The sequence below is a fragment of the Rana temporaria genome, chromosome 3 (genome assembly GCF_905171775.1).
Source record: "Rana temporaria chromosome 3, aRanTem1.1, whole genome shotgun sequence".
NCBI classification, from domain to species: Eukaryota; Metazoa; Chordata; class Amphibia; order Anura; family Ranidae; genus Rana; species Rana temporaria.
In genome coordinates, this window is record NC_053491.1 from 70,778,089 (window position 1) to 70,805,257 (window position 27,169).

Below are 27,169 nucleotides of genomic sequence, written 5' to 3' on the forward strand. Positions count from 1 at the left end.
TTATAGATTACAGTACTGTATGTAAAAAATACACACCCCCCTTGTCCTTAGTGGTCTGCCCTGTGTCATGCATGTTCTTTTATATAATAAAAACCTTTCTTTCTGCCTGAAAACTGTAGATTGTCCATAGCAACCAAAAGTGTCTTTTTATGTCAAAAATGGTTTTAGATCAGCTAGAAAACAGCGATAATAAATTATAATCACTTGCAGAATTGTGCGATAGCGATTTGTGGGGAAATTCGTCATAAAAAAAAAAATAATGACAGCGACAATTCTGCAACTGAGCAAATTTCAGTGATTTTGAGTTGATTACATTATTGAATAATTTTTATTTTAAATTATATTATTACTTGCTATAATTATTTATAATTATTTATTATATTATAATTTAAAATTTTGTTTTTAAAAAAATGTCATACCCGGGATGCCTACTAGACTCTTGTTTGGTCAGATTTAAGTGAGTTATTTCTAAAAATCACAGGCCTACAGTATAAAACGCCAAATTTCCTTGCAAATAATTGTACCGCTTTCAGCATGTTTTTTCAGAAAGAATCATACCGCCAGGGAGGTTAAACAAGCAGCTAACAGGCTTTGGCATGCTTTTAATAAGCTTCTGGTAGACGTGAAACTTGCTAACAGCTTGTTTAAAGTGACAGTCAACACTGCCATTAAGATATGCGCCGCCCCAAATTAGAGTAGAATGGTACATGAAAAGCTTCAACCAAGCTGAGCAAAACCTGCTTTTTCAGCTTTTTCAAAGCCTGCTGTATACACTGCTTTTACACAAGCTAAAACCTATGCAAACAAGTCTTTAATATTTTCTAATTGTTAGAGTCATTTGTATCAGCCATTCACATCTATCAGCGTTGTTCCCAAACCTGAAGCCTTTTACACTGCAGTTCCCATGAGCTGCCTGGCAAGGGAAACCCTGCCAATCAAGGTGAAGTCATATTCGGTTTAATATGTTGGCATTAAACACACATAACCATGTGTCAAAAAGATATTATATTCTATTCAGAATTTCTTGAGCTTACAATTTTTGTTATATTTGCCATTTCTCATTATTAAAAAGAGATCATACACAAGCTAAGGGTCCAGACTCCTGAAATTAATATGTAAAACGTCTACAGTATTTATATTCATCATATACTCAACAGGTAAAACAGGGGTCGGTTTTTCTATGAAATCATCCATTTTCTGTCCTTATGAAGATCACTTTATTTATATACAGGTGAAACTCGAAAAATTTGAATATCGTGCAAAAGTTCATTTATTTCACTAATGCAACTTAAAAGGTGAAACTAATATATGTGATAGATTTATTACATGCAAAGCCAGATAGTTCAAGCTGTGACTTGTCACAATTATGATGATTATGGCTTCCAGCTCATGAAAACCCCAAATTCACGATCTCAGAAAATTTGAATATTACATGCAATCAATAAAACAAGGATTGTACATAGAACAATAGCGGACCTCTGAAAAGTAGAAGCATGCATATGTACTCAGTACTTGGTTTGGGCAACTTTTGCAGCAAATACTGCCTCAATGCGGCGTGGCATGGAAGCTATCAGCCTGAGGCACTGCTTAGGTGTTATGGTTCAGGTCAGGCGAGTTTGCTGGCCAATCAAGCACAGTAATCCCACGGTCATTGAACCAGGTTTTGGTGCTTTTGGCAGTGTGGGCAGGTGCCAAGTCCTGCTGGAAAATGAAGTCTGCATCCCCATAGAGATTGTCTGCGGAAGGAAGCATGAAGTTCCCCAAAATCTCCTGGTAGATGGCTGCGGTGACCTCGGACTTAATGAAGCACAGTGGACCAACACCAGAAGATCACATGGATCCCCAAATCAACACAGACTGTGAAAACTTCACACTTGACTACAAGCATCTTGCAGTGTGCGCCTCTCCATTCTTCCTCCATACTCCGGCTCCTTGGTTTCCAAATGAGATGTCAAATTTGCTCTCATCAGAAAAGAGGACTTTGGACCACTGAGAACAGACCAAGTCCGTTTTTCTTTAGCCCAGGTAAGATGCTTCTGACGTTGTTTGTTGTTCAGGAGTGGCTTGACAAGAGGAATACGACATTTGAAGCCCATGTCCAGGATCCATCTGTGTGGTGGCTCTTGATGCACTGACTCCAGCCTCAGTCCACTCCTTGTGAAAGTCCCCAACACCTTTGAATGGCCTTTTCCTGACAATCCTCTCCAGGCTGCGCTCATCCCTGCTGCTTGTGCAACTTTTTCTTCCACACTTTTCCCTTCCACATAACTTTCTATTAATGTGCTTTAATACAGCACTTTGGGAACATCCAACTTCTTTTGCAATTACCTTTTGAGGCTTTCCCTGTCAATGATGGTTTTCTGTACAACTGTCAGGTCAGCAGTCTTTCCCATGATAGTGATTCCTACTGAACCAGACCAAGACCATTTAAGGGTTCAGGAACCCTTTACAGGTGTTATGGCTTAATTAGCTGATTAGAGTGGGACACTTTGGGCCAGATTCACAGAAGAAATACGCCGGAGTATCTACTGATACTCCGGCGTATTTTCAAATTTGCTGCGTCGTATCTTAATTTGTGATTCACAAACAACATACGACGGCATTTGGCTAAGATCCGACAGGCTTACGGCTTCGTACGCCTTCGGATCTTAGGCTGCAATACTTCGGCCGCCGCTGGGTGGAGTTCGCGTCGTTTTCCAGCGTCGGGTATGCAAATTAGCTTTTACGGCGATCCACGAAGCTACTCGCGTGCGTTACGTCGTTTTTTCCTGTCGCAAAGTTAAGCCTGCTTTTTCATGGCTTAACTTTACACCAGCCATGTTAAAGTATGGCCATGGTTCCCGCGTCGAATTAAAAAAAAAAAAAATTTCGGCGTAAGTACGTTACGCACGTCACCATTCACAAACACGTCGGGGCGCCGTAATTTCGCGCAAAGCACGTCGGGAAATTTACTAACGGAGCATGCGCAGAACGTTCGGCGCGGGAGCGCGCCTAATTTAAATGGTACACGCCCCATTTGAATTAGACGGGCTTGCGCCGGACGTCTGTACGTTAGTCCGCCGCAAGTTTATACTCAAGTGCTTTGTGAATCAAGCACTTACGAGGACGATACGTTACGCCGCCGCATTTGTACCTGAATCTGGCCCCTTGAGCCTAGAATATTGTACCTTTTCACAATATTCTAATTTTCTGAGATTGTGGATTTGGGGTTTTGGGAGCTGTAAGCCATAATCATTACAATTATGACAAATCACGGCTTGAACTATCTTGCTTTGCATGTAATGAGTCTCTCATATATTAGTTTCACCTTTTAAGTTGCATTAGTGAAATAAATGAACTTTTGCACGATATTCTAATTTTTCGAGTTTCACGTACGCGTGTATATATATATATATATATATATATATATATATATATATATATATACACACACACACACACACACACACACATAAATATTGTTGAGGGGGTGGTCTCCTGATGCTGGCTGTTTGGAGATCTACTGTTGCTGGCAAGGATTTATTGTTGTGGGGGGTTCTATTGTTGCTGGCTGCAGGGGAGTCATGCTACTGCTTTTTGTGCTTTTTATTAACACTTTTCATATAAATTACTTAGCGCCACAAAATTATACTTGGTTCTGTATTATCTAAAAATGGCGATACTGAGATGTGGTAAGGGGTGGAACTAAGGGACAGTGCTGCACCCATTCTTTGGGGAAAAAAGCTATATATATATATATATATATATATATATATATATATATATATATATATATATATATATATATATAATACACACATACATACATACATACAAACACACACACATTTCTTATGAATTATGTTCTAATTATTTTATAGAATTGCTTTCCAAAATATTTTTGCTTCATTTTTAGACTCTTGATATATAAAAATACTTTTCTTCAATAAATGTCCATAAAAACTTGCAAAAATATATATTTTTTTAAATATACTTCCTAAGTTCCAGATCAAATACATGTTGCTGAATTCCCCATTAAGTAAAAGTACTGTAGAATTAATTTTAAACACATCTGAATGATAGTTTGTGACTGATCAGATTGATACACGATCTTCTCCTATGTATACAATATAGATTTCCTAATATATGTGCTCATTCAAACGTGATTACTGCCACTGCTTTAAGAACCTATGATAAATTCTTCATGTACTGCATTGTGAATAATTCAGTGCTGCCCCCTAGATACAGGACAAAGAAGTGAATTATTAACTAAGCAAATCATGTCACCTCCGTGTAAAAGGACACCAAGTTCAAATACATTGATGCAAGAAAAAAAATCTGACCTCTATGCTTCCTAAATCTCTAAATTGCAGGAAGTAATGGAATTCTGAAGTAAAGGCTGTTACACTACAATGCATCACTGATTCAATGTATTCTAATCCAAATAGAAAGTACTTACATCACCTTGCTAATGCTGGAATCTATTTCTTTGAAACCAACAATGTAATACATGATATTCCAAGTTTTGTTGCTCCAGACCAGGGCAGGAGTCTCCAAACTTTGCAGTATGTGGTCCACATTGTAGTTTTTATGTATAAATCAGGGGGGTGGGAAAAAAAAAAAGCATCGGGCCCCTTTACATCTGGGTCTTTATCAGAGTCCCCACTTACATCAGAATCCCCCCTACAATATGGTGCCCATCAGAGTCCCCACTTACATCAGAGCTGTATACAATCCATCAGAGTCCCCCCCTATACAACGTACTCATCAGAGGTCCTTTTACATCAGAGCCTACTATAGGAGTCCCTCTTTACATCAGGGTCCCTACTTAATTCCCTCTATACATAAGGGTCTCCATCAGAGTCCCCAATTACATCAGAGCTGTATAAAATCCTGTAACAGAGTCCCCCCTATACAATGTACCCATCAGAGGTCCTTTTACATCAGAGTCTACTATAGGAGTCCCTCTTGACATCAGGGTCCCTACTGCATTCCCTCTATACATAAGGGTCTCCATCAGAGTCCCCAATTACATCAGAAGTGGAGACCATATACAGCCGATGCTGACCTTAATCCTCAATCAGTGCACATTGAGGATAGGCCACTGACCCTAGCTGTGAGCTGTATAAAGCTTGTAGCAGAGTCTCTCCCCCTCTCCCCCCCCCCTTACATCAGGGCCCACATCCGAGTCCCACCTTACATTAGGGTACCATCAGAGGCCCTTTTACATCAGAGTCTACTGTAAGAGTCCCGCCTTACATCAGGGTCCCCTTCAAAGCCCCTTTACATTAGTGTCACTATTGGGGTCCCCCTTTACATTAGGATCTCCATAAGAGTCCCCACTTACATCAGAAGTGGAGACCATAGGAAGTCTCTGCTGACCTTAATCCACAATCAGTACACATTAAGGATATGTCCCTAACCCTAGTTGCGAGCTGGAAAAAATCTTGTAGCAGAGTCCCCCCCCCCCTTACATCAGGGCCTATATCAGAGTCCTGCCTTACATTGGGGTTCCCATCAGAGGCCCTTTTACATTAGAGTCCACTCTAGGATTCCCCCCAAATTAGGGTTCCCCGCAAAGCCCCCCCTTCACATCAGTGTCCCTATTGGATTTCTTTCCTCCTTACATTAATGTCCCCATTTACATCAGAAGCAGAGATCATAGGCACCCTCTGCTGACCTTAATCCTCAATCAGTGCACATTAGAACTGTTACTGACCCTAGCTGCAAGCTGGATAAAATCTTGTAAGACTCCTGCTCTAGACAACATTTTCCCCATCAGAAATATGTACAATTTCTTGCCATTGAAGTAGCAACACTTTAATGTGTCATATATACATTAGCGATTCACCTGGTGGTTCTGTTCAACTTTATGTACATTAAGGATGAACTCAGGTGTGTTCACAAGCGCCACGTGCAGAGCCTGCCAGGAAGTCGGCGCTGCGCTAATCACAGGTAGCGAGACATTTTCCGGTCTCTGCAGCCGCGCATCGAGACACTGGGGTTGATGTACTAAAGGCAAAATGACTGTGCACTCTGCAAGTGCAGTTGCTCCAGACCTTAGTAAATGAGCAGGATCTCTGCTGACTTCCATCATCCAATTGTATGCAAGAAAAAATGCATTTTGACAGAATGACAGTAAACTGGCCCTTTGTTCAAAAAGTTTGGAGACCCCTGCCCCTAGACTAAATGAGCAGTGAACCCTTGCACCCACTGTAGGGCAACATTTTCAAGTTTCCTGGAGTTTGGCTTTAAACAACACACCTACAATGTAGCACCCCACCACATACTGTGCGTTATGATGAGCCGCATTGGCAAAAAAATGATGCAGGTGCGAGTTTCAGTCCATTAATGTGGAACACAATGTGCAATAATGCACGGCATCAGACCACACAGGTGTGAAGGGGGCCCTAAGAAGTAACACTTAGGGCCAGATTCTCGTAGAATAGCGTATCTTTGTTCCGGCGTAGCGTATCCTATTTACGTTACGCCTCCGCAACTTAGATGGGCAAGTGCAGTATTCTCAAAGCACTTGCTCCATAAGTTGCGGCGGCGTAGTGTAAATAGGCTGGCGTAAGCCGGCCTAATTTAAATGTGGAACAGGGGGGCGTGTTTTATGTAAATAACTTGTGACCCGACGTGATTGACGTTTTTCACGAACGGTGCATGCGCCGTCCGTGGAATATCCCAGTGTGCATTGCTCCAAAGTACGCCGCAAGGACGTATTGGTTTCGACGTGAACGTAAATTACGTCCAGCCCCATTCACGGACGACTTACGCAAACGACGTAAAATATTCAAAATTCTACGCGGAAACGACGTCCATACTTAACGTGGTACGCCGCATGTACGCAACCATATAGCAGGGGTAACTTTACGCTGGGAAAAGCCTAACGTAAACGGCATATCTGTACTGCGTCGGCCGGGTGAACGTGTGTGAATTTGCGTATATCTGGCTGATTTACATATTTCTAGGCGTAAATCAGCGTACACGCCCCTAGCGGCCAGCGTAAATATGCAGTTAAGATCCGACGGCGTAAGAGACTTACGCTGGTCGGATCTAATAGAAATCTATGCGTAACTGATTCTATGAATCAGGCGCATAGATACGATGGCGCAACTCAGAGATACGACGGTGTATCTGGAGATACGCCGTCGTATCTCCTTTGGAAATCTGGGCCTTACACTATAAATACCAAAGCTGGGGGAACGGCTGTAGAGGATATCTTTTTTTAAATCAAAGATGTTTATTAAGAGAAACAAAAACATTTTTCTTAAACAGAAAAGAAAGTCACAGCAAGTACACAGCTCATAGACACATCACCGAAACATTCTACCAGTGCAAATAACAGTTCACACAGATAGTACAGCAGACTCCCATACAACATACAACCTCAGTCCGAGGCAACTGTTTAGAAGGCACTAGCCCCACTGGAATACCCACATCCTCCAAATGCCATACACAGCATATTTCCAAAGAATCAACCTCCCCACTTTCTGACTGCCCCCTATGGCTGACTACCCCCCCATCTATCTAAGCAGCCTATCCATGACCAGATCTACTGGGGATAAGCCAGGGGAATCTAACCATGGAGCCCACACTTGCTCAAATTTTCTTGAGCACCCCCTGTGTTGATAAACATACTTCTCCAATCTTATGGCGTCACCCATTTGAGCAATCCATTCCTTCAACGTTGGAGGATCAACTGCCTTCCAATGCCGAAGGATTAGCCTACGGGCCTGAAACAGAGCTCTCAACAAGGCTTGCCTGCTATTATCGTCCATTAACGTATCATCTATAATTCCAAGAAGACACGGTTTTGGGTCAACAGGAATGTTAGTCCGATAAACACTGTTAAGGAGAGCCACGACCCCTGACCAGAATAAGTGAAGCTTGGGGCACCGCCATAGTAAATGAATTAGGTCGCCATGGTCCCTTGCGCATCTAGTACAATTGGAGTCTGACCTTACCCCCATTTTAAATAGTCTGACAGGTGTGTAATGCACTCTGAGCACAATATACAGTTGGGATAGCCGCTGGGCCACGTTCAGGGAGCACAGCTGCACTGCCTGAAGTGCCTCCTCCCATTGTTCGTCCTCGAAGGTCCCCACGTCCCTCTCCCACTTCGCGGACACCCCAAGAGGAAAGTCATCTAGGTAGATATTGAGGATCATTGAATAAGCGTCAGAGATAAAACCCTTAAACTGAGACACCTCAGCCATAAATTTGAATATCGGCGCTTTCGAAAGAACCCACGGGGCCCCCCCTGCCTGCGCCATCACCGCATGTCTTAACTGCATGTACTGGAAAAACATAGACTGTGGAAGGCGATACCTCTCCCTCAGTTCAGGGAAGGGGATTAGCTCACCCTCAACAAAAATATGCTTCAGAAGCTTAACACCATGTCTTCTCCACCGCGCCCCACAGTCCAATGAGAGTAACTCCTCATAGTGCCTATTGTCCCAGATCGGGCTGAAACCCGTGAACCCCTCTACCTCCTGCATCTGTCTAAGTTTGTTCCAAATTTTTTGCAACAGCGCATACGTGGGAAACTTTTTGTTAGATAATGCGTATGCCAGGGCCTCCATACCAGTAGGTACGCTATCGAAGCCAGTGGCATAACACATCAGGGCCCTAATGGGATCCGACCGCCCCTCGCCACCCTCAAGAACCTGACCCTTTGGCATAGCCCTGGCGATGTGTTGCGCCTGAGTCGCAAAATAATATACCCAAGGATTAGGGAGGGCGAGGCCACCCGCCACCTTAGGCGTAGAGGATATCTAAAGCCAATGTAAGGCCTCTTTCACACGGAGCGGACCGTTTTTGTGTCCGCTCCGTGTGTCCGCAAAAGCTCAGCGGGGAGCATCCGTAATCCCCGCTGAGCTGTCGGCGGATAGGGCGGTCCACGCACACAGCGCAGAGACCGCCCTGTCTCTCCTCCGCTCTCCCCTATGGGGAATCAGATGAAGACGGACCGTGTGTCCGTCTTCATCCTATCCGTTCCCCCGGACGGAAGAAAAATAGGGTTTTCTTCCGTCCGCAAAAGCGGATCCTGACGGACGCGGATGGTCGCGGACGTTAGCGGATGCTCCATCCGCTAACGGACGCGATCACGTAGGGAACCATTACAAGTCTGTAAACGGACTTGTAATAAGCGGACGAACGGTCCGCTAGTGTGAAAGAGGCCTAATTGTTTCAATAGAATATGTAACAAAATATCTGAGGTAGTGAGCACTATATATATTTCAGATAACATTCAGTAACAGATAACGATTTGTTTTACAGGCAAAACCCTACAAACTTTCAAGTCTTTTTTTAGGATTTCTTTTCTAGTTAAATTATTACTAAAGGCGAGTCTTTTTTTTTCCGTTTTGTATAGAGTGAAGAGGGATTGGAACTCCTGCTAGTTTCTATTGCTGTCTGTGCCCCGTCAGGGAGATTCGCCTTCGCTTTTCCTCTGTTATCATTGAAAGTGAAAGAAAATCCCAAATTTTGGATTGTCACTAGAACAGGAAGAGAGAGGAAATCTTCCCATGGGGACACTAGTTCTGGTGACAACCAGGGATTCCCTCACTTTAGAGGGATTTTCTCTCACTTCCTGTTTTGGCTATAAGAAAGGAAGTGAAAGAAAATCCCCCAATGGGGAAGATTGGCAAAATAAAAAATAATAATAATTTGCCTACAAGGCCCAAACATTACATGCACTCTGATTGTATTAAAGCAGTGCAGGTATGCCATGCATACAGGATATAAACCAGAAATGACAAAAACTAAATTGCAGACACGATACCTTCAACTCTGTGTGTTCTTGCTTGAGCTTCTGATTTTCTTTGGCAATTTTATCCATCAGTCCCTCCAGAGATAGTACCAAATCTTGTCTCTCCTCTAGATCTTCTGTAAGCTGCTCCACAACCTCCTGAAAAATACATTCAAAATATATCTTGCTATTATAATCTTGCGGTTATACTTGTGTGCGTCTCTCTTCCAAACTGATCTGACTACCTGCCAAATATTGTGCAAAAGGACTATATTGCAAGGAGACCTCAGAAAAAGACACCAGTATGGGAAGGAAGGAAGAACACAGATGCACCATCAAGAGGACCAAAAAGAAAGAGAGGCAGCATGGAGGTGGGCAACTGTACTTAGTTATGTTTTAGTCGTGACATTATCTATCAAAGGACCAGGGGATGGGGAGGTGGAAGGTCTTCTTTACCACTTCCATACCAGGCACTTACGCACCTTCCTGCCCAAGCCAATTTTCAGCTTTCAGCACTGTTGCACTTTGAATGACAATTGCTACACTGTACCCAAAGAAAGTTGCCATCCTTTTTTCCCCACAAATAGAGCTTTCTTTTGGTGGTATTTGATCACCTCTGCGATTTTTTTTTTTTGCGCAACAACTAAGAAAAGACTGAAAATTTTGAAAAAAATTAAGTTTTTATTTTTTTCTGTTAATTTTTTTGTAAATAAGTACGTTTTCTCTTTCAATTACGGCACTGATATGGCGGCACTGGTGGGCACTGATGAGGTGGCACTGATGGACACCGATGAGGTAGTACTGATGGTCACTGATAGGCAGTGCTGGCATGCGGCACTGATGGGCACTCATAGGGGGCACTGATGGGTACTCATAGGCGGCACTGACGGGCACTCATAGGCGGCACTGATGGGCACTCATAGGCGGCACTGATGGGCGGCACTGATGGGCACTCATGGGCGGCACTGATGGACACTCATGGGCAGCACAGATGGGCGGCACCGATGGGTACTTATGGGTGGCACAGATGGGCACTGATAGGTGGGCACAGATGGGCACTGATGGACACTGAGGGGTGGCACTGATGGATCCATGTTGCTAGGCATCTTTTTTTTTTTTTTTTTTTTTTTTACTGCCCCTTATTTTTTTAGCCCTTCCCTGGTGGTCCAGTGTGGGCTTCCGAGGGGGGCTGCGCTGTAAACAATCAGCGCGAACCCCCCCTGTCAGGAGAGCCGCCGATCAGCTCTCCTGTACTCGTGTCTGTCAGACGCGAGTGAGGAAGAGCCATCAATGGCTCTTCCTGTTTACATCGTGTTTACATCCTGTTTACATCGTGTTTACATCGTGATCAGCCGTGATTGGACACGGCTGATCACGTGGTAAAGAGCCTCTGCTGGAGGCTCTTTACCAAGATCGGAGATGCAGGGTGTCAGACTGACACCCCGCATCACCAATCGCCGCGCGTCGTCATGAAATCCTGCAGGACGTCAATAGACGTCCAGTCAGGATTTCAGAACCACTTCCCAGACGTCAATCTGCTATTGACCGGGCGGGAAGTGGTTAAATACCATATTTATCAACATATAACACGCACCTTCATTTTAAGAGGAAAGTTTCAGAAAAAAAAAAAAACTTAAATTTTAAATAAAGAACTTTGGAGCAACATAAGGGTCAGTGCCCATCAATGCAACCTGATCAATGCCCATCTGCAGCCTCGAAATTGCCCATCAATGCCGCTTGATCAATGCCCATCTGTAGCGTCACCATTGCCAATCAATGCAGCTTGATCAATGCCCATCTGCAGCCTCCCCATTGCCATGAATGCAGCCTGATCAACGCCCATCTCAGGGATGGGGGTGGGATGAGCACTGTCAGATTACATACAGCGAGAATCTCCTGTTTTCTCAGCAGCCTCTTTAATACAAAGTCCCGCCTCCTGGACCGGCTTCTATGATAGACAGAACACTGGTCCAATCCTGGCCCAGGAGACGGGACTTCCTATTACAGAGGCCACTAAGTAAACAGGAGATTCTCGCTGTATGTAATCTGACGGCGCTCGTCCCGCCCCCTCCCCTTTCTCTCCGAGGCAGCCCAAATTGCAGTATTGGAGTATAACACACACACGCTATTTGCAACCCATTTGCAGGGTGACAAAGTGAGTGTTATATGGCAATAAATACAGTAAATTTTAGTCCTGTTACAAATACTTAGACATAGACGTAATCAAAAAATATACATATATAGGAGTAATGTGCTGTATTGATTTAAAGTGTTACTAAACTCAGGACCCTGCATTCACTATATCTGATCTCCCACAGTACACGGAAATGCAATTATTTTAGTAAATATCAACTGCCAAATACCCTTTCTCATCAGCAGTATATAGCAGTCTTGTGACTTCTATCAGTTCCTGGTTAAAGATTGTAGGAGGACTCTGACCAATGAGGCAGTGTTGATTGGCTCTTTTGCCAATCACATGCACCCTCCCAAGAAAAAAAAAAAAAAACTCTCTAGCAATACACACCAAACTGAGCATGTGCAGAGTAACTCCAAGGGATCGGTTTGTTTAGGAGATGGTTAGGGGACAGTGAAAGGAGCACAGAAGACAGGATCAAACAGCCTTTTTTTTCACAATGCGCAGGATTAACCGCTTAGTTCCACAGCGAGTATAACAAGCGTGCTTTATTGCATATACAGACTGATTTTACTGTCATGGGTTTAGTAACACTTTAATTCCTAGAAACACAAAAACGTCACCCCTATAGTGTCGGACAACATCTAAAATTATTCAGCTTCTTATGCTACTGCAGTCTGAAGAGGAAACCCCTTTACCAAATGTAAAATATGAGGTAGTACAATATCTGACCCATACTATACTTGGAGATGATACCAAGTGGATGTTTCTAATAGTAAAGCAATGAAACTTTAGCAGTTATTGCCTAAACTACACTAGAAAAAAAGCCTGGAATCTGACAGGGCTCTATAGATATCACATTTTTCCATCGGAAGTTGGAATACGCTTCTGGTAGTCCATACCAATTCTTTTTTTTTTTAATTGACACATTTTATTATTTTTTCTTTATTTTATAAAATAAAAAACCTAACAAGCAAAAGGACATCACATGAAGTCTACAACACACCAGTATACAAGAAAATCAGTGGTTCAAAGGAAATGCAAGTGTTAAAGGAGCATGACCGATTTGAGCGTAAGAATACGGGTTAACCAAGAATTCAAAAGAAACCGTTTAGCATTACAAAACGTAAGCAGCTGAGCCCATAAGGCATTGTACACACAATCAGTCCAAACGGATGAAAACGGACTGATGGTCTGATGTGCCTACACACCATCGGTTCAAAAACCGACCGAGTCCAACACGGTGACGTAAAACACAACAACGTGCTGAAAAAAACGAAGTTCAATGCTTCCAAGCATGTGTCGACTTGATTCTGAGCATGCGTGGGTTTTGAACCGATGCTTTTGCATACTAAGCATCGGTTTTGACCGATCGGTCATCAGTCCATCAGTCTGATTTTAAAGCAAGTTCTAAAACTTTGGTCTGAAGGACAAAAGTCCGATGGGGCATACACATGGTAGGTTTGGACTGATGAAACTGGACTTCAGTCCGTTTTCATCAGTTTGGACTGATCGTGTGTACAAGGCCTAAGAGGTCAGTCCAAACTGAACAAGGTATATAATTAGGACCAACCTTACACAAAGTCCTTAAACAACGGCCATTAATAACAATAAAGAAAACAAGAAAACGTAGAGAAAAGGAAGCGTAAGTAAGCGTGATGAGGTCTGTAGTTATCACTCCTGGGGTATTAGAGCATGCCTGTGTCACAAACGTGGAGTTATTAGAGCTTCACGGGTATCTTCCCGCAGATGCCAAGACTCCCAGGTTGTGTTGTGCCGCTCAACCATGTCGAGCTGTAAGGCACTCCAGAATTTTAACATCCTTGATCCTGTCATACAGATCAATAGAAGTCGACAAAGTCTGCCTCTTCCATTGAAGGGCTACCAGACATCTAGTGGATGTAAGAATACGACGTGATGGCTTAGTTAACCTGGGCGATCTAGCTGGAAGCAACCCCTAATAGGAAGACCTTAGGGCAAACAGGGAAGTCCATATAAAACAGTCATTGAAGGAGATCCTGTATTGACCTCCAGTAAGGTTGCAAGAGTGGACATTGTCAGTAAACATGGTGCAAGATACCGCGATCACTGTGACATTGCCAGCAGCGTTCAAAAGCCAAACAGTATACAGCTTTGAGACGATCAGGGGTCATATACCAAAAGAAGAGCACTTTATATGTGTTCTCTTTATAAAGGGTGCAGTAGGAGCTTTTGGCAGTCCATACCAATTCTAATAAGTAACGTCAATAAAATTTTATCCAACGACAATAACTATAGTGTGCTGCCTTATTACCATGCTGATACTTGGCTTAGTAATCACTGGCATTGTGCAAGCTTCATCATGACTTTTCAGTGTCTCTTTTTCTACTCAGTTCTTTGAATTGTCCTTTTCTTTACGCCATGTCAGTGAACTAAGCCATGTCCCTCCCCCGATTCCACCACCATGCACAAAGTACAACACAGAAGTTTTCAATCCAAAACATGCACACAAGGTTAATGAATGTGCTTTATATGTATTGGGACTCACTTTCTGTTCTATTGTGGATTCTTGGTCCTTTTGACACTGAACCAGGTCGTCCTTCATGTCATTTAGACCATTTTCACAGATTTTTTCAACAAATTTTTGACGTTCCAGTATTTCAACAGTACCTTTAAATGAAAAAAAAAAAAAGTTTCTCATGCAATTTAAGACTAAGGCCTATTCCCTAGAAGCAGCATTAAAAACACCCAGTGTACATAAGGCCTAGATGAGAATACTTTAAAAAATACATTGGCCCAGATTCAAGAAGCACTTGCGCCCGCGCAACCATAGGTTGCGCGGCGCAAGTGCTTACTTGCTCCGGTGTAACGAGTGCTCCTGATTCAGGAACCTTGTTACACCGACTGCAGCCTAAGATATGACAGGCATAAGCCTCCTTATGCCTTCATATCTTTGGCTGCATTCTTGCGTTGGCCGCTAGGGGGCGCGGCCATTGTGATCTGTGTATAGTATGCAAATTGCATACTAACACCGATTCACAAAAGTTGCGCGGGCCCTGCGCACGCAAGGTACGGAGTTTCCGTACGGCGACTTTAGCATAAGGCTGCTCCTACTCATAGTAGGCGCAGCCAATGCTAAAGTATAGCCACCCTTCCCGCTCGTGAAATTTGAATTTCACGTCGTTTACGTAAGTGATTCGTGAATGGCGCTGGACGCCATTCACGTTCACTTAGAAGCAAATGACGTCCTTGCGACGTCATTTGCCGCAATGCACGTCGGGAAAGTTTCCCGACGGAGCATGCGCTGTTCGCTCGGCGCGGGAGCGTGCCTAATTTAAATGATTCCTGCCCCCAGGAGAGGATCATTTACATTAGGCGCCCTTACGCAGGGCAAATTAGCATAGCGCCCGCGCAATTTACGGAGCTACTGCTCCGTGAATCGTGGGCAAATCCAAATATTTGCGTGGGCGCAGAGCAAAAATCGTTGCCCTTTGCCCACGCAAATATTGCGCGGCTCTACCTGAATCTGGGCCATTGAATCCAAATACTAAACATGAAAGAAACATGGAGGCCACCACGGCTGCTAACCTACTCATTCTAGTTGTTTGGCTTCAAAGGGAACCTGACATGGCTTCAAATATGTCCAAGGTAACAAATGCTGAAGTGCAGTCTATGCCTGCAGGTATAGGTCAGACTTCAAATTGTTCAATGTGTCCTTATGTTCTGATCTGTATCTGTGTTTTGCTCTTTGGCAGTACCTCAGAAAGTAATGGAGGAGCAGGAAATAGCTAGACAACTAGAATTTTTTAGGTGGTGGTTAGTAATGATAGCCCATCCCTGGACAACGGAGAACTAAAAGACAGAGCATATCCTGTGCAAATCTTAACCACTTAAGACCCAGACCTAAATGCAGCTAAAGGACCTGGCCAGGTTTTGCGATTCGGCACTGCGTCACTTTAACCTCCCTGTCGGTATGATTCTTTCAGAAAAAACATGCTGAAAGCGGTACAATTATTTGCAAGGAAATTTGGCGTTTTATACTGTAGGCCTGTAATTCTTAGGAATAACTCACTTAAATCTGACCAAACAAGAGTTTAATAGGCATCCTGGGTATGACATTTTTTTAAAAACAAAATTATAAATAATTATAACAAATAATAATATAATTCTAATAAAAATGATTCAATAATGTAATCAACTCAAAATCACTGATATTTGCTCAGTTGCAGAATTGTGCTGTCATTATTTTTTTTTTTATGTCGAATTTCCCCACAAATCGCTATCGCACAATTCTGCAAGTGATTATAATTTATTATCGCTGTTTTTTAGCTGATCTAAAACCATTTTTGACATAAAGGGACACTTTTGGTTGCTATGGACAATCTACAGTTTGCAGGGAGAAAGAACAGTTTTTATTATATAAAAGAACACGTAGGGCACTGGGCAGACCACTAGGGACAGGGGGGTGTGTTTTTTTTACATACAGTACTGTAATCTATAAGATTACAGTATACTGTATGTAATGTGTTTGTTTACGTTTTTGAATTTGGCGCCGATCTCCGCTCCCGTGCGTCGTAACGTCGCAGGGAACGGAGATCGGCGGCACAGGAGGACGCTGTGTGAATCGAGCGAGGTCCCACTCGCTCACACAGCGCAGTGACATCGCTGGATCCAGGAGAAGGTAAGCCAGCGCGCGCTGCAGGCTCTGCATATCTTCCCCGAGCGTGACTCGGGGTTACCGATTTCAGCCAAAAAAATCAACCCCGAGTCACGCTCGGGGATACCGCCAGGAGGGTTAACAGACAATTGCGCGATCGTGCGACGTGGCTCCCAAACAAAATTGGCGTCCTTTTTTTCCCACAAATAGCGCTTTCTTTTGGTGGTATTTGATAACCTCTGCGGTTTTTATTTTTTGCGCTATAAACAAAAATAGAGCGACAATTTTGAAAAAAAATCTATATTTTTTACTTTTTGCTATAATAAATATCCCCCAAAAATATATATAAAAAAATATTTTTCCCTCAGTTAAGGCCGATACGTATTCTTCTACCTATTTTTGGTAAAAAAAAAAAAATCGCAATAAGCGTTTATCGGGTGGTTTGCGCAAAATTTATAGCGTTTACAAAATAGGGGATAGTTTTATTGCCTTTTTATTAATATATTTTTTTTACTACTAATGGCGGCGATTATCGATTTTTTTCGTGACTGCGACATTATGGCAGACACTTCGGACAATTTTGACACATTTTTGGGACCATTGTCATTTTCACAGCAAAAAAATGCATTTAAAATGCATTGTTTACTGTGCAAATGACAATTGCAGTTTGGGAGTTACCCACAAGGGGGCGCTGATGGGGTTATGTGTGACCTCATGTGTGTTTACAACGGTAGGGGGTGTGGCTGTAGGTGTGACATCATCGATTGTGTATCCCTATAAAAGGGATCACACGATCGATGCCGCTGCCACAGTGAAGAACGGGGAAGCTGTGTTTACACACAGCTCTCCCCGCTCTTCATCTCCGGGGGCCGATCGCGGGACTCCAATGGTGATCAGGTCCGTGGGTCCCGCAGCTTCGGACCATGCATGTGCCCAGCCGTGCCATTCTGCCGAAGTAAATGTGCAGGAGGCGGTCCTTAAGTGGTTAAAGCATATCTCTAACATTTTTTTTTTAATTATAGGCCCTCCTATGTGGAGAAACACTACTCACCCTCTTCATGCTCCACAACTACCCCCTGCTTCCTGCTTCATTCACTTCCAGGTTAAATTATGGCCTGCATCATTCACTCTATTTATTGTGAGCCCAGGCTATCATGGACACACCATGAAGCCTGAGCATACAGTACCAATGGACTGTGCATTGCTCATATATCTATATATAGACATATGCGTGAAAGAAGGACTGCCCACCAGTGATGCCAAGGAAGGACCCTTGATGTCACCACCCTGGCCCAAAGACTGCAGGAAATAAAAAGGGTATACATTAAAAAAAAAAAGAAGAAGATTCAAAAGGGGTTTAAGGTAAGGGATGGCAAAATCTAAAGTTACAGTTTAGGCTACAAAACATAAACAGAGAAATATACTTACCGTAGAAATGTCCAAAGCCCATGCTTACAGCAATGACCAGAGCAAGAATAACACACTTGTTTAGATTGTTCCCGCTTTTTGCTGGTGTTCTGAGCTCAGGAAGGACGGTATGGTCAGGGGTGGGCTTGTTCTCAGACTCTGATACAGATGCAGTCGATCTTTTAGAACGTCGCCGTCGCAGGATGGGTCCTGAATCGTCGCTTGCTTCATCGTTGCTGGACTCATCTGCACTGTGCTGGGAGGGATACACTGGAAAGAGAGAAACGTTACTTTCACCAATTCTACAACCTGTAGCCAAGTCAGAAAAATGTGTTCACACCAAACACAGGGGTAGGGGGTGTTATTTGGCATGACACTGATCAGATTATACTTGCTCCCTAATTAACAGCAACACAGGTTACCTTGTATAGCTGAATGGAATTTTACTGTATCTTGAACGTTAGAACACTAATTTTATTAACTCTATAAGAGTCCTTTCACATTGCCAGTGGCCGAAAAACGCTGGTAAATCGCCACTAAAACTAGCAGCGCTTTACCGGCATTTTTCAAGCACTAGCGGGGTGCTTTTAACCCCCGCTAGTGGCCGAATAAAGGGTTAAAAGCGCCCACAAAGCGCCTTGGCAGTGGCGCTTTTAACCCTTTATTCGGCCACTAGTGGGGGTTAAAAGCACCCCGCTAGTGCTTGAAAAATGCCGGTAAAGCGCTGCTAGTTTTAGTGCTTCCTATTGATTTCAATGGGAAGGGGCGCTTTAGGAGCTGTGTATTCGCCGCTCGTAAAGCGCTGCAAAGAAGCTGCTTGCAGGACTTTTTTTGATGCCCTGCTAGCGCAGCGCCTCAGGTGTGAAAGCACTCGGGTTTTCACATTGGGATTGCAGATTTGGCTTCTTCCAGGCGCTATTTTTAGCGCTAAAGAGCCTGAAAAACACCCCAGTGTGAAAGGGGTCTAAAGCAGCCTTTCTCAATCTTTTCAACATGCAGAAACCCTTGAAATAACTTTCCAGTCTCAAGGAACCCCTGCTAAAAGTTACTATAGCTACAACTCATGATACATTAGTGCGATGGTTAGTGGGCATAAACATGTCTACTCCAGCTTTAGTCAGGTCTGGTGTAGACCCAGCTTTAGTCAGGAATGGTGTATACCCAGCTTTAGTCAGGTCTGGTTTATACCCAGTTTTAGTCAGGTCTGGTGTATACCCAGCTTTAGCCAGGTCTGGTGTATACCCAGCTTTAGTCAGGTCTGGTGTATACCCAGCTTTAGTCAGGAATGGTGTATACCCGGCTTTAGTCAGGTCTGGTGTATACCCAGCTTTAGTCAGGTCTGGTGTATACCTAGCTTTACTCAGGTCTGGTGTATACCCAGCTTTAGTCAGGTCTGGTGTATACCTAGCTTTAGTCAGGTCTGGTGTAGACCCAGCTTTAGTCAGGAATGGTGTATACCCAGCTTTAGTCAGGTCTGGTTTATACCCAGTTTTAGTCAGGTCTGGTGTATACCCAGCTTTAGTCAGGTCTGGTGTATACCCAGCTTTAGTCAGGTCTGGTGTATACCCGGCTTTAGTCAGGTCTGGTGTATACCTAGCTTTAGTCAGGTCTGGTGTATACCTAGCTTTAGTCAGGTCTGGTGTATACCCAGCTTTAGTCAGGTCTGGTGTATACCCAGCTTTAGTCAGGTCTGGTGTATACCCAGCTTTAGTCAGGTCTGGTGTATACCCAGCTTTAGTCAGGAATGGTGTATACCCGGCTTTAGTCAGGTCTGGTGTATACCCGGCTTTAGTCAGGTCTGGTGTATACCCAGCTTTAGTCAGGTCTGGTGTATACCCAGCTTTAGTCAGGTCTGGTGTATACCCAGCTTTAGTCAGGTCTGGTGTATACCCAGCTTTAGTCAGGAATGGTGGTGTATGGACTGCTGGTTTGTGTAAACAAATGCTGCACCTGAAGCGCTGAAATGATTCAGTCTAAAGAGCTAAATAGAGGATAAAAATAGCGGGTTGAAGGAAAAGCTCACATATCCCTGCCTCTATGCACATGATGTGGATGCAGGGATCTATTCTGCTGCCGTACGTGTATACCCAGCTTAACTCCCCACCAAATGAATGTCACCAAGGGCGAAGAGGATCCGATCCAGTAAACTCGTATAACATGTAAGGTTCCAATACATATCCTCGATTATAGTGCACATCTTATAGATTTTTAGTAAGCAACCAAATATCATTCTAAATATTAATACTATTAGTAAGAATATCAAGATGGGTTTCTCACTAGAGCAAGACCCTCACCCTGTTGATGTTTAAATTCTCTTGGTGGTCTGTGTGTGTTCAGTTATAACATTATTATTACAACATATCATAGAAACATAGAGAAGAGACGTCAGAAAAAGACCATATTGGGGGGCGTGGCCGGACGAGGATGGTGATGGACGCTTTCTGGACGAGCTCTGTCTAGCAGATTGTAATCTGGAGCCATCGGTTACCGGTATTACCGTTTTAATTACAAAAACACCCCATCCTGTATCAGCGACTTTACCTGATCTATAAAATACCTTTCTTGAGGAGTTTCGATACAAACTCATCCATTGCTGTGACCCGGGGCCTCCTCTTCATACAGTGGCGTCATCGCCATTTTGAGGCCTACAGATTATCGGACAGCCCCGGACTCGAGTACGGATCGCTGAGCCCATTAAGCTGCATCCACCCCTCCGTCCACCCGGGATACACTGCTATAGGCGTCAGAAGTGACAGGCGACACTCCCTCACCTCCCTCAGTCACTCAAGGCCCGTGGTCTCGGCCTACCTCCGGAGGCCTGGCGGCCATCTTGCTTCACCCACTGCCTCAACTCTCATATACCCCTTTCTCCTCAGGGCTCAATACTGCTTCCCCTACATCCTTCAAGGTGGATAGGCCATTTCTTTATTTTATGGCATAATACCCTTTGATGGTTATATGTAACAGTTGAAAGGGTGTCAGAGGCCAGGACGGGAGGTATATGGATATGCTCTGAGGAGGCTATGTGACATCCCTCTTTTGTAGACTCTGCACGGACAAGAGATAATTATATGTTATATAATAGGAATCCGAAACCATTTTAGGATCTCCAAGTGCTAGAAATACATAAACTGAGGTGATAATTAATGTACTTGACCGCTGTCCTCATATAATTTACCTCAGGAGACTGCAGCTCAGTGTGGGGACAGAGGCTCATAATCCAGCAATATATTTACAAGGGCCTGATAGTTTCTTGAAACACCTTCTCCTCAGAAGTCTCATGTAACTGTTTGCAATTTATGTGATTCATGTTAACACACTACAGTGCAGGATTTAAGACCCGGTCTATTATTGATATTATCAATATTTGATACCTAACGGGTAATCTTTCCCTTACTGAATTGCTTTATTACTATCTAGCTACCTGAATGCAGGAATTGCCTGGTTGTGATGCACTGTGAAACTCTTCCATTGAGGTAACAACGTCATCTTGTGGTATACACGTTTATTACAGCATAAAACCATTACCCAGCTATTCGCTTACAGGGCACTGACAGTATCTTATTAAATCTAGTTGTCTGGACACCATAACATTTCACTATACAAATGGACCATAATACCTCGGTTTTGTGAAGATTAAAGGAACAGGACTGTCAATGTCAATATGAATTTCTGACAACTTTATAGTGTTTTTTTTTTCTCTTATATATATTTTTTCTTTTTTAATATTTTGTGCTATTATTTCTTTCTAAACTGGATTATTTATTCATATGCCCTGACCACCTGACTGCACTAGGAAACTGTCCGCTGATATCAAAGTCAGGCTACCGACTGGATACAGTTCTCAGTGGCTGTCATATACACCGTCGGATTATACTATGATTATCCCTGTAATGGGAATTCACTGAGGTATTCTTACACACCGTCCGAAGTCTGTCGACGAAAGAAGCAGATTTGACTCTCTATACATTAATAGGATATCTGAATGGTATGAAATTTATGGCATTCCCATAAAGATGGTCTTTTCCTTTACTTATGTACTCTAAGCTGGGTTTAGGCTGTTCGCAAGATTAACTTCTGCTGACTGATAATTGTGGTAAGAGAGTTCTACCTAAGGGAGCTGGTATAGGAGTACACTGCAGATTTCGCAATACATTGATATTTGAATACTGTTGTCAGATATTTATTTTAACACTTCATATATATGAAGGGGAAACAAAGTAAAAAAAACAAAAATAGAATCATCAAAGAGTCTCTTTATGATATAGACTCCCCTCCTTCTACAAGCCCTCAGACATCTGTTGGAGATACTGAGTTCAACGGACAAGTCTCGTCACTTCTACTTCCCACCTCATCACCTCCTTCTCTGGGTTCAGCAAAGCTTCTAAATTTATATCCTTCTACAATTGGGGGAGCTCTCACAACTACAATGGCTGACCACATGATTCCTATTGAGTCCGTCTCTCAGGATCCTAAACAGGTAACTGCAAATACTGAACATGTTCCGGAAGCTTCTTTCAATGTTGCTGAACTGTATAACAAAATATCTGAAATGATGGAAAGGGGTTTAGCTCTTACTGCCGAGAAAATCACTAACGATATCAGGGCTGACTTTCATTGTCTTGGCAACAGGATTGATTCTATAGAACATAAGTTAGATGCTAATGTTTCGAAAACTGAACAACATGATAGCCATATGCATTTCTTGCAAGATCAACTGGAGGCTGCTCAGGATAAGATTGATGATTTAGAAAACAGGTCAAGAAGGGAGAATTTTAGGGTCAGGGGTCTTCCTGAATCCATTGTGGATGTCCACTCAGCAATACAGGACATTATAAAAATCCTTCTACCATCTATACCTACTCCAAAAATGGAATTAGACAGGGCTCATAGATCATTGGGTCCACTAAGAAGAGATGGTTTACCCAGAGATGTGGTGGTCAAGCCTCATTATTTCTCCACCAAGGAGGACGTTATGAAAAGATCTAGACAACAGGAGAATCTCCAATACCATGGTGCTACAATACAAATATTTTCTGACATTTCTCCATACACCATCCAGAGAAGAAGAGCGATGAAACCGTTATTGTCGGCCCTCATGGACAATGACATCAAATACAAATGGGCCTTTCCCTTCGCCTTAAAGTTCAATCACAATGGCAGACACCATGTGATACATAATCTCCGCGAGGGTGAAAAACTTCTAATTGATCTAAAAATTATCTCTCTTAAACCAGCTATGGACACTACTTCACCTCAACTACCATCAGGCAAGAGGACCACACCTACTAGTCCAAATCTGAATCCTTGGAACAAGGTCAAATACAGAAAAGTTGGAAAAGACTCCATCACTTGAATATTGAATAGTCTTACCCAGGAAGTATCTCTCAGGATTTTTTTTATGTCACACAGTGTCCGAGATGATTTTTTTTTTTTTTTTAGGAGAGAGGGAAAAGGGAGAAGGGAAATTATTATTATTTTTTTTCCCCTCTTATTTTTACTATTTAATACGGAGGAGGTTACTTCTTCATTTCTGAAATATATAATATAATACATATATAGTATGGGTTTCCCCCTTTCTTTTTTTACCCCTCTCTCCTTATTTATTTTTTATTTTTTATGGTCCCTATTAATTGAATGCCATTGTTCTTGAAAAAGTTTTTATGATGTAAAGTTTAATCTGTCGACGACTGACGACGGTGAGGTATTGGACCTCAACTTACCTCTTGGAGCGACACTTTGTCGACCCAATGGGTAAGAATATAGTCCATTTAAGGGACTATGCTAATGTTTTTCGTTTGAATGAGGGAAGGAGACTCTTTCTCTTCCCCCATTCTGGGTCACGATTTGACCTTGCACGATTTAGTGACTTGTTGTGCAGTATGTTTTTTTATTCTTGTCTTTTTGCCTCTTCTTTCTGGTTTCCCTTTTTTCCTTCTCGCCCTCTTCTTCTCTTTAGCCTGCCTGCCATTGCTCGTAATAACGGTGTTACAGATGATATCCTTGCGGTCCTGCCTAACCATAGTAGTAGACAAGACTTATGGCTGGATCAAATGATGTATCTAAACCCCTTAGTGTTGTCACTCACAACACTCAGGGGTTGAATTCTCCTATTAAGAGACGCAAAGCTCTTCAAGTTTACAAATCTCTTCATGTAGATGTGGTTTTCCTTCAAGAAACCCACTTCCCTAAACGATACAACCCCACTTTTATGCATGCTCACTATCCATTATTTTTTCTAGCTAAAGCTGAAAACAAAACTAAAGGTGTGGCCGTTTTGTTCTCTAGATACTGTAATTTTAACTTGATCAAGGAATATGGAGACCCGGAAGGTAGGTTTATCTTGATAAAAGGTACTCTTGACGAAAAAATGTACACATTCGTTTCTTATTATGCTCCTAACAGAGGTCAAAAGCGGTTTTTCACTCAGATGCTTGATACCCTCCGTCCATTTATGGAGGGAATTATTGTTATGGGAGGAGACTCTAACCTGGCTTTCGACATTGGATTGGACAAATCCAAATCTAAAGCCGATAAGGTCATCAGACCGACTAAAATTAGTTTACAAGTAGCACGTATTTTACATCAAAACAGACTGACTGATATCTGGAGGGAATTAAACCCAAGAACTAAAGACTATACTCACTATTCTAACCCCCACCAGTCTTACTCTCGTATAGATCATATATTGATATCAAACCATCACGTCCCGGCAGCCATTAAATCTAATATAGTTGATGTTTCCTGGTCGGATCACTCAATGGTTCTTTTGTCACTAAGGAGAGAGGATACTTCTCCTAAAGTATCTCATTGGACACTTAATAGATCTATTTTGAAAAATCCTGTCCTAATAAAGGATATTGAGCAATCCCTTCTAGAATATTTTGAACACAATGATACAGATGATATATCCCCTGAAACTTTGTGGGCTGCTCACAAGGCTTCTATCAGGGGCAAAATAATACAATTGGCCGCTAACCTCAAAAAACAGAAGAACCTAGAAATAAAAAGACTGGAAATCAACTATTTAGACCTGTGTAGAAAACATAAAACTGATCCTCATAACTTTCCTACTCAGGCACTTGATGCGGCCAGATCTGCTCTGAACCTGGTACTTACGACTAAGGCGGGGGAAGATATAAAATGGACTGGAGCTAATTTCTATAAATTTAAAGATAAAATAGGTCCAATGCTAGCACATAAATTGTCACCTAGATTTCAATCAAGAACTCTACCTAAAATAAAGATGATTGATGGTTCATTCTCCCTAAACCCTAGGAGAATAATGGAGGCCTTCCATGACTTTTATTCTAAGCTTTATACCTCTACTGAGGATTCTTCTTCAGAGAGGATAGATGATTTTCTTAGCAATCTGAATCTAAATTGTCTGAAATACATACAGAGGTGATGGAGGCTCCCATTTCAATTGAGGAAGTATCGACAGTGATTAAACACCTAAAATTAGATAAAGCCCCGGGACCTGATGGATTTTCGAGTTCATATTACAAAACATTTTCAAGCATTTTAACGCCCTATTTGGTGAGTTTTTGCGACCACATGACCGAGGGAGATCCTATAGAAAGACAACTCAATTTGGCTTATATATCGGTGATCCCTAAGCCGGAAAAGGATCATAGCCTGGTGGAGAACTATAGACCGATATCTCTTATCAATAACGATCTTAAGATACTTACTAAAATAATGGCCAATAGGTTATCTTCTTTCATTGGTCAATATGTTAGTAAAGATCAAGTTGGCTTCATTACTGGGAGGCAAGGTCCGGATCAGGTTAGGAGAGCTATTGATCTGATTTCTATACTGAACTCAGGATGGTCTGGTGATACTGGTCAGAAGGGTATGCTTCTTTCCATAGATCTTCAGAAAGCATTTGACTCAGTGTCTTGGCCTTTTATGTTCAAGGTGATGAACCATTGGGGGTTTGGCGCTAAATTTCTGGGTATCCTGTCTGCACTTTACTATTCCCCTGAAGCTAAAGTACGCTTTCAAGGTATTTTTTCAGAATCTATCGAGATCCGTAGAGGTACAAGGCAGGGATGCCCTTTATCTCCCCTGATATTTGCAATTGTGATTGAATCCCTGGCTATAGCTATTCATGAAAATGCAAATATCAGGGGTGTTCGATGTGCCAAAAAGGAACATAAGTGTGCCTTATTTGCAGACGACCTTTTACTTTTTTTGACTGCACCAGAAACATCCCTGCCCGAAGTATACTCTCTTATGGACGAATTTTCTCTGGTTTCAGGTCTTGCTGTAAACATAGCCAAATCCAGGGCCCTCAATGTTTCACTTACTGAGTCCACTGTTTCTCTACTGAAAGAACGTTATAGATTCAAATGGGACGCCTCTTATATTAAATACCTAGGCAATAATTTGACCCCCAATATTCAGAATTTATATCTAGCCAAGTATCCCCCTATGTATAGAAAACTTGAGAAGGATCTGAAAGACTGGGGTACTCAGAATATAGGTTGGATTGGTAGAATTAATTCGGTCAAGATGACTCTTCTCCCTAGGCTTTTGTATCTCTTTCGATCATTACCTATACCGATAATCAAAAGTCAACTAAAATCCTTTCAAGGCAAAATTACCAAGTTTATATGGAACAACAAGGGTCCACGCCTTCCATCTCGCACTCTCTATAACTTATCTGAACAAGGCGGTCTAGGTGTGCCTAATTTGATATGGTACTACCAATCAGCGAGATTAGCGCAATTATCAGAAATTTTTCTTAAAAATGAACGTCCTGATTGGATAGACATCGAAGAACAGGCGATTCCGAATCTAACGATAGAGGATTTAATGTGGAGTCATACCAAGAAAAGGCCTTCTATATTATCTCCGACTCTATCTCAAACTTTAGTTTTATGGGATTCACTTAAAAACAATCCCTCTCTAATCTCTAAAGGTAGGCCTTTATCGAATATTTTCATAGACCCATTCTTTACTTCTAAAATTGATAAAGATTCCTTTAAATGGTGGCATGATAAGGGGTTGTATCGTATAGGACGCTTCTTTTCTCGTTCGGGTCCCCTCCCCGAGCAACATTTTATTGACAAGCTAGACCTTCCTGTTTCAGAAAAACTAAGATTTTCTCAACTACATGACTACGCTCAAAGCCTATGGGATAACAACTCGATATCTGGACTTTTGACACCCTATGAAAGTAAATGTGATCAGGGTTTGTCCAGGAAGGGGAATATTTCAATTATATATAATTCACTTGCTACTAATGACA

The 27,169-nt window shown here is 42.4% G+C and overlaps 1 protein-coding gene across 3 annotated transcripts in view; it reads right to left on the reverse strand.

The window, feature by feature from the left end:
* CCPG1 (cell cycle progression 1) overlaps positions 1–27,169 on the reverse strand; it is an 84,560-nt gene that overhangs the window by 12,907 nt on the left and 44,484 nt on the right. For all 3 annotated transcript variants that reach the window (XM_040342723.1, XM_040342724.1, XM_040342722.1), the window contains 3 exons: positions 17,935–18,183; positions 14,398–14,519; positions 9,770–9,895 (listed from right to left, as the gene is read on the reverse strand). In XM_040342723.1, coding sequence (XP_040198657.1) covers positions 9,770–9,895; positions 14,398–14,519; positions 17,935–18,183 — 497 coding nt within the window. The remainder of the gene's footprint in view (positions 1–9,769; positions 9,896–14,397; positions 14,520–17,934; positions 18,184–27,169) is intronic.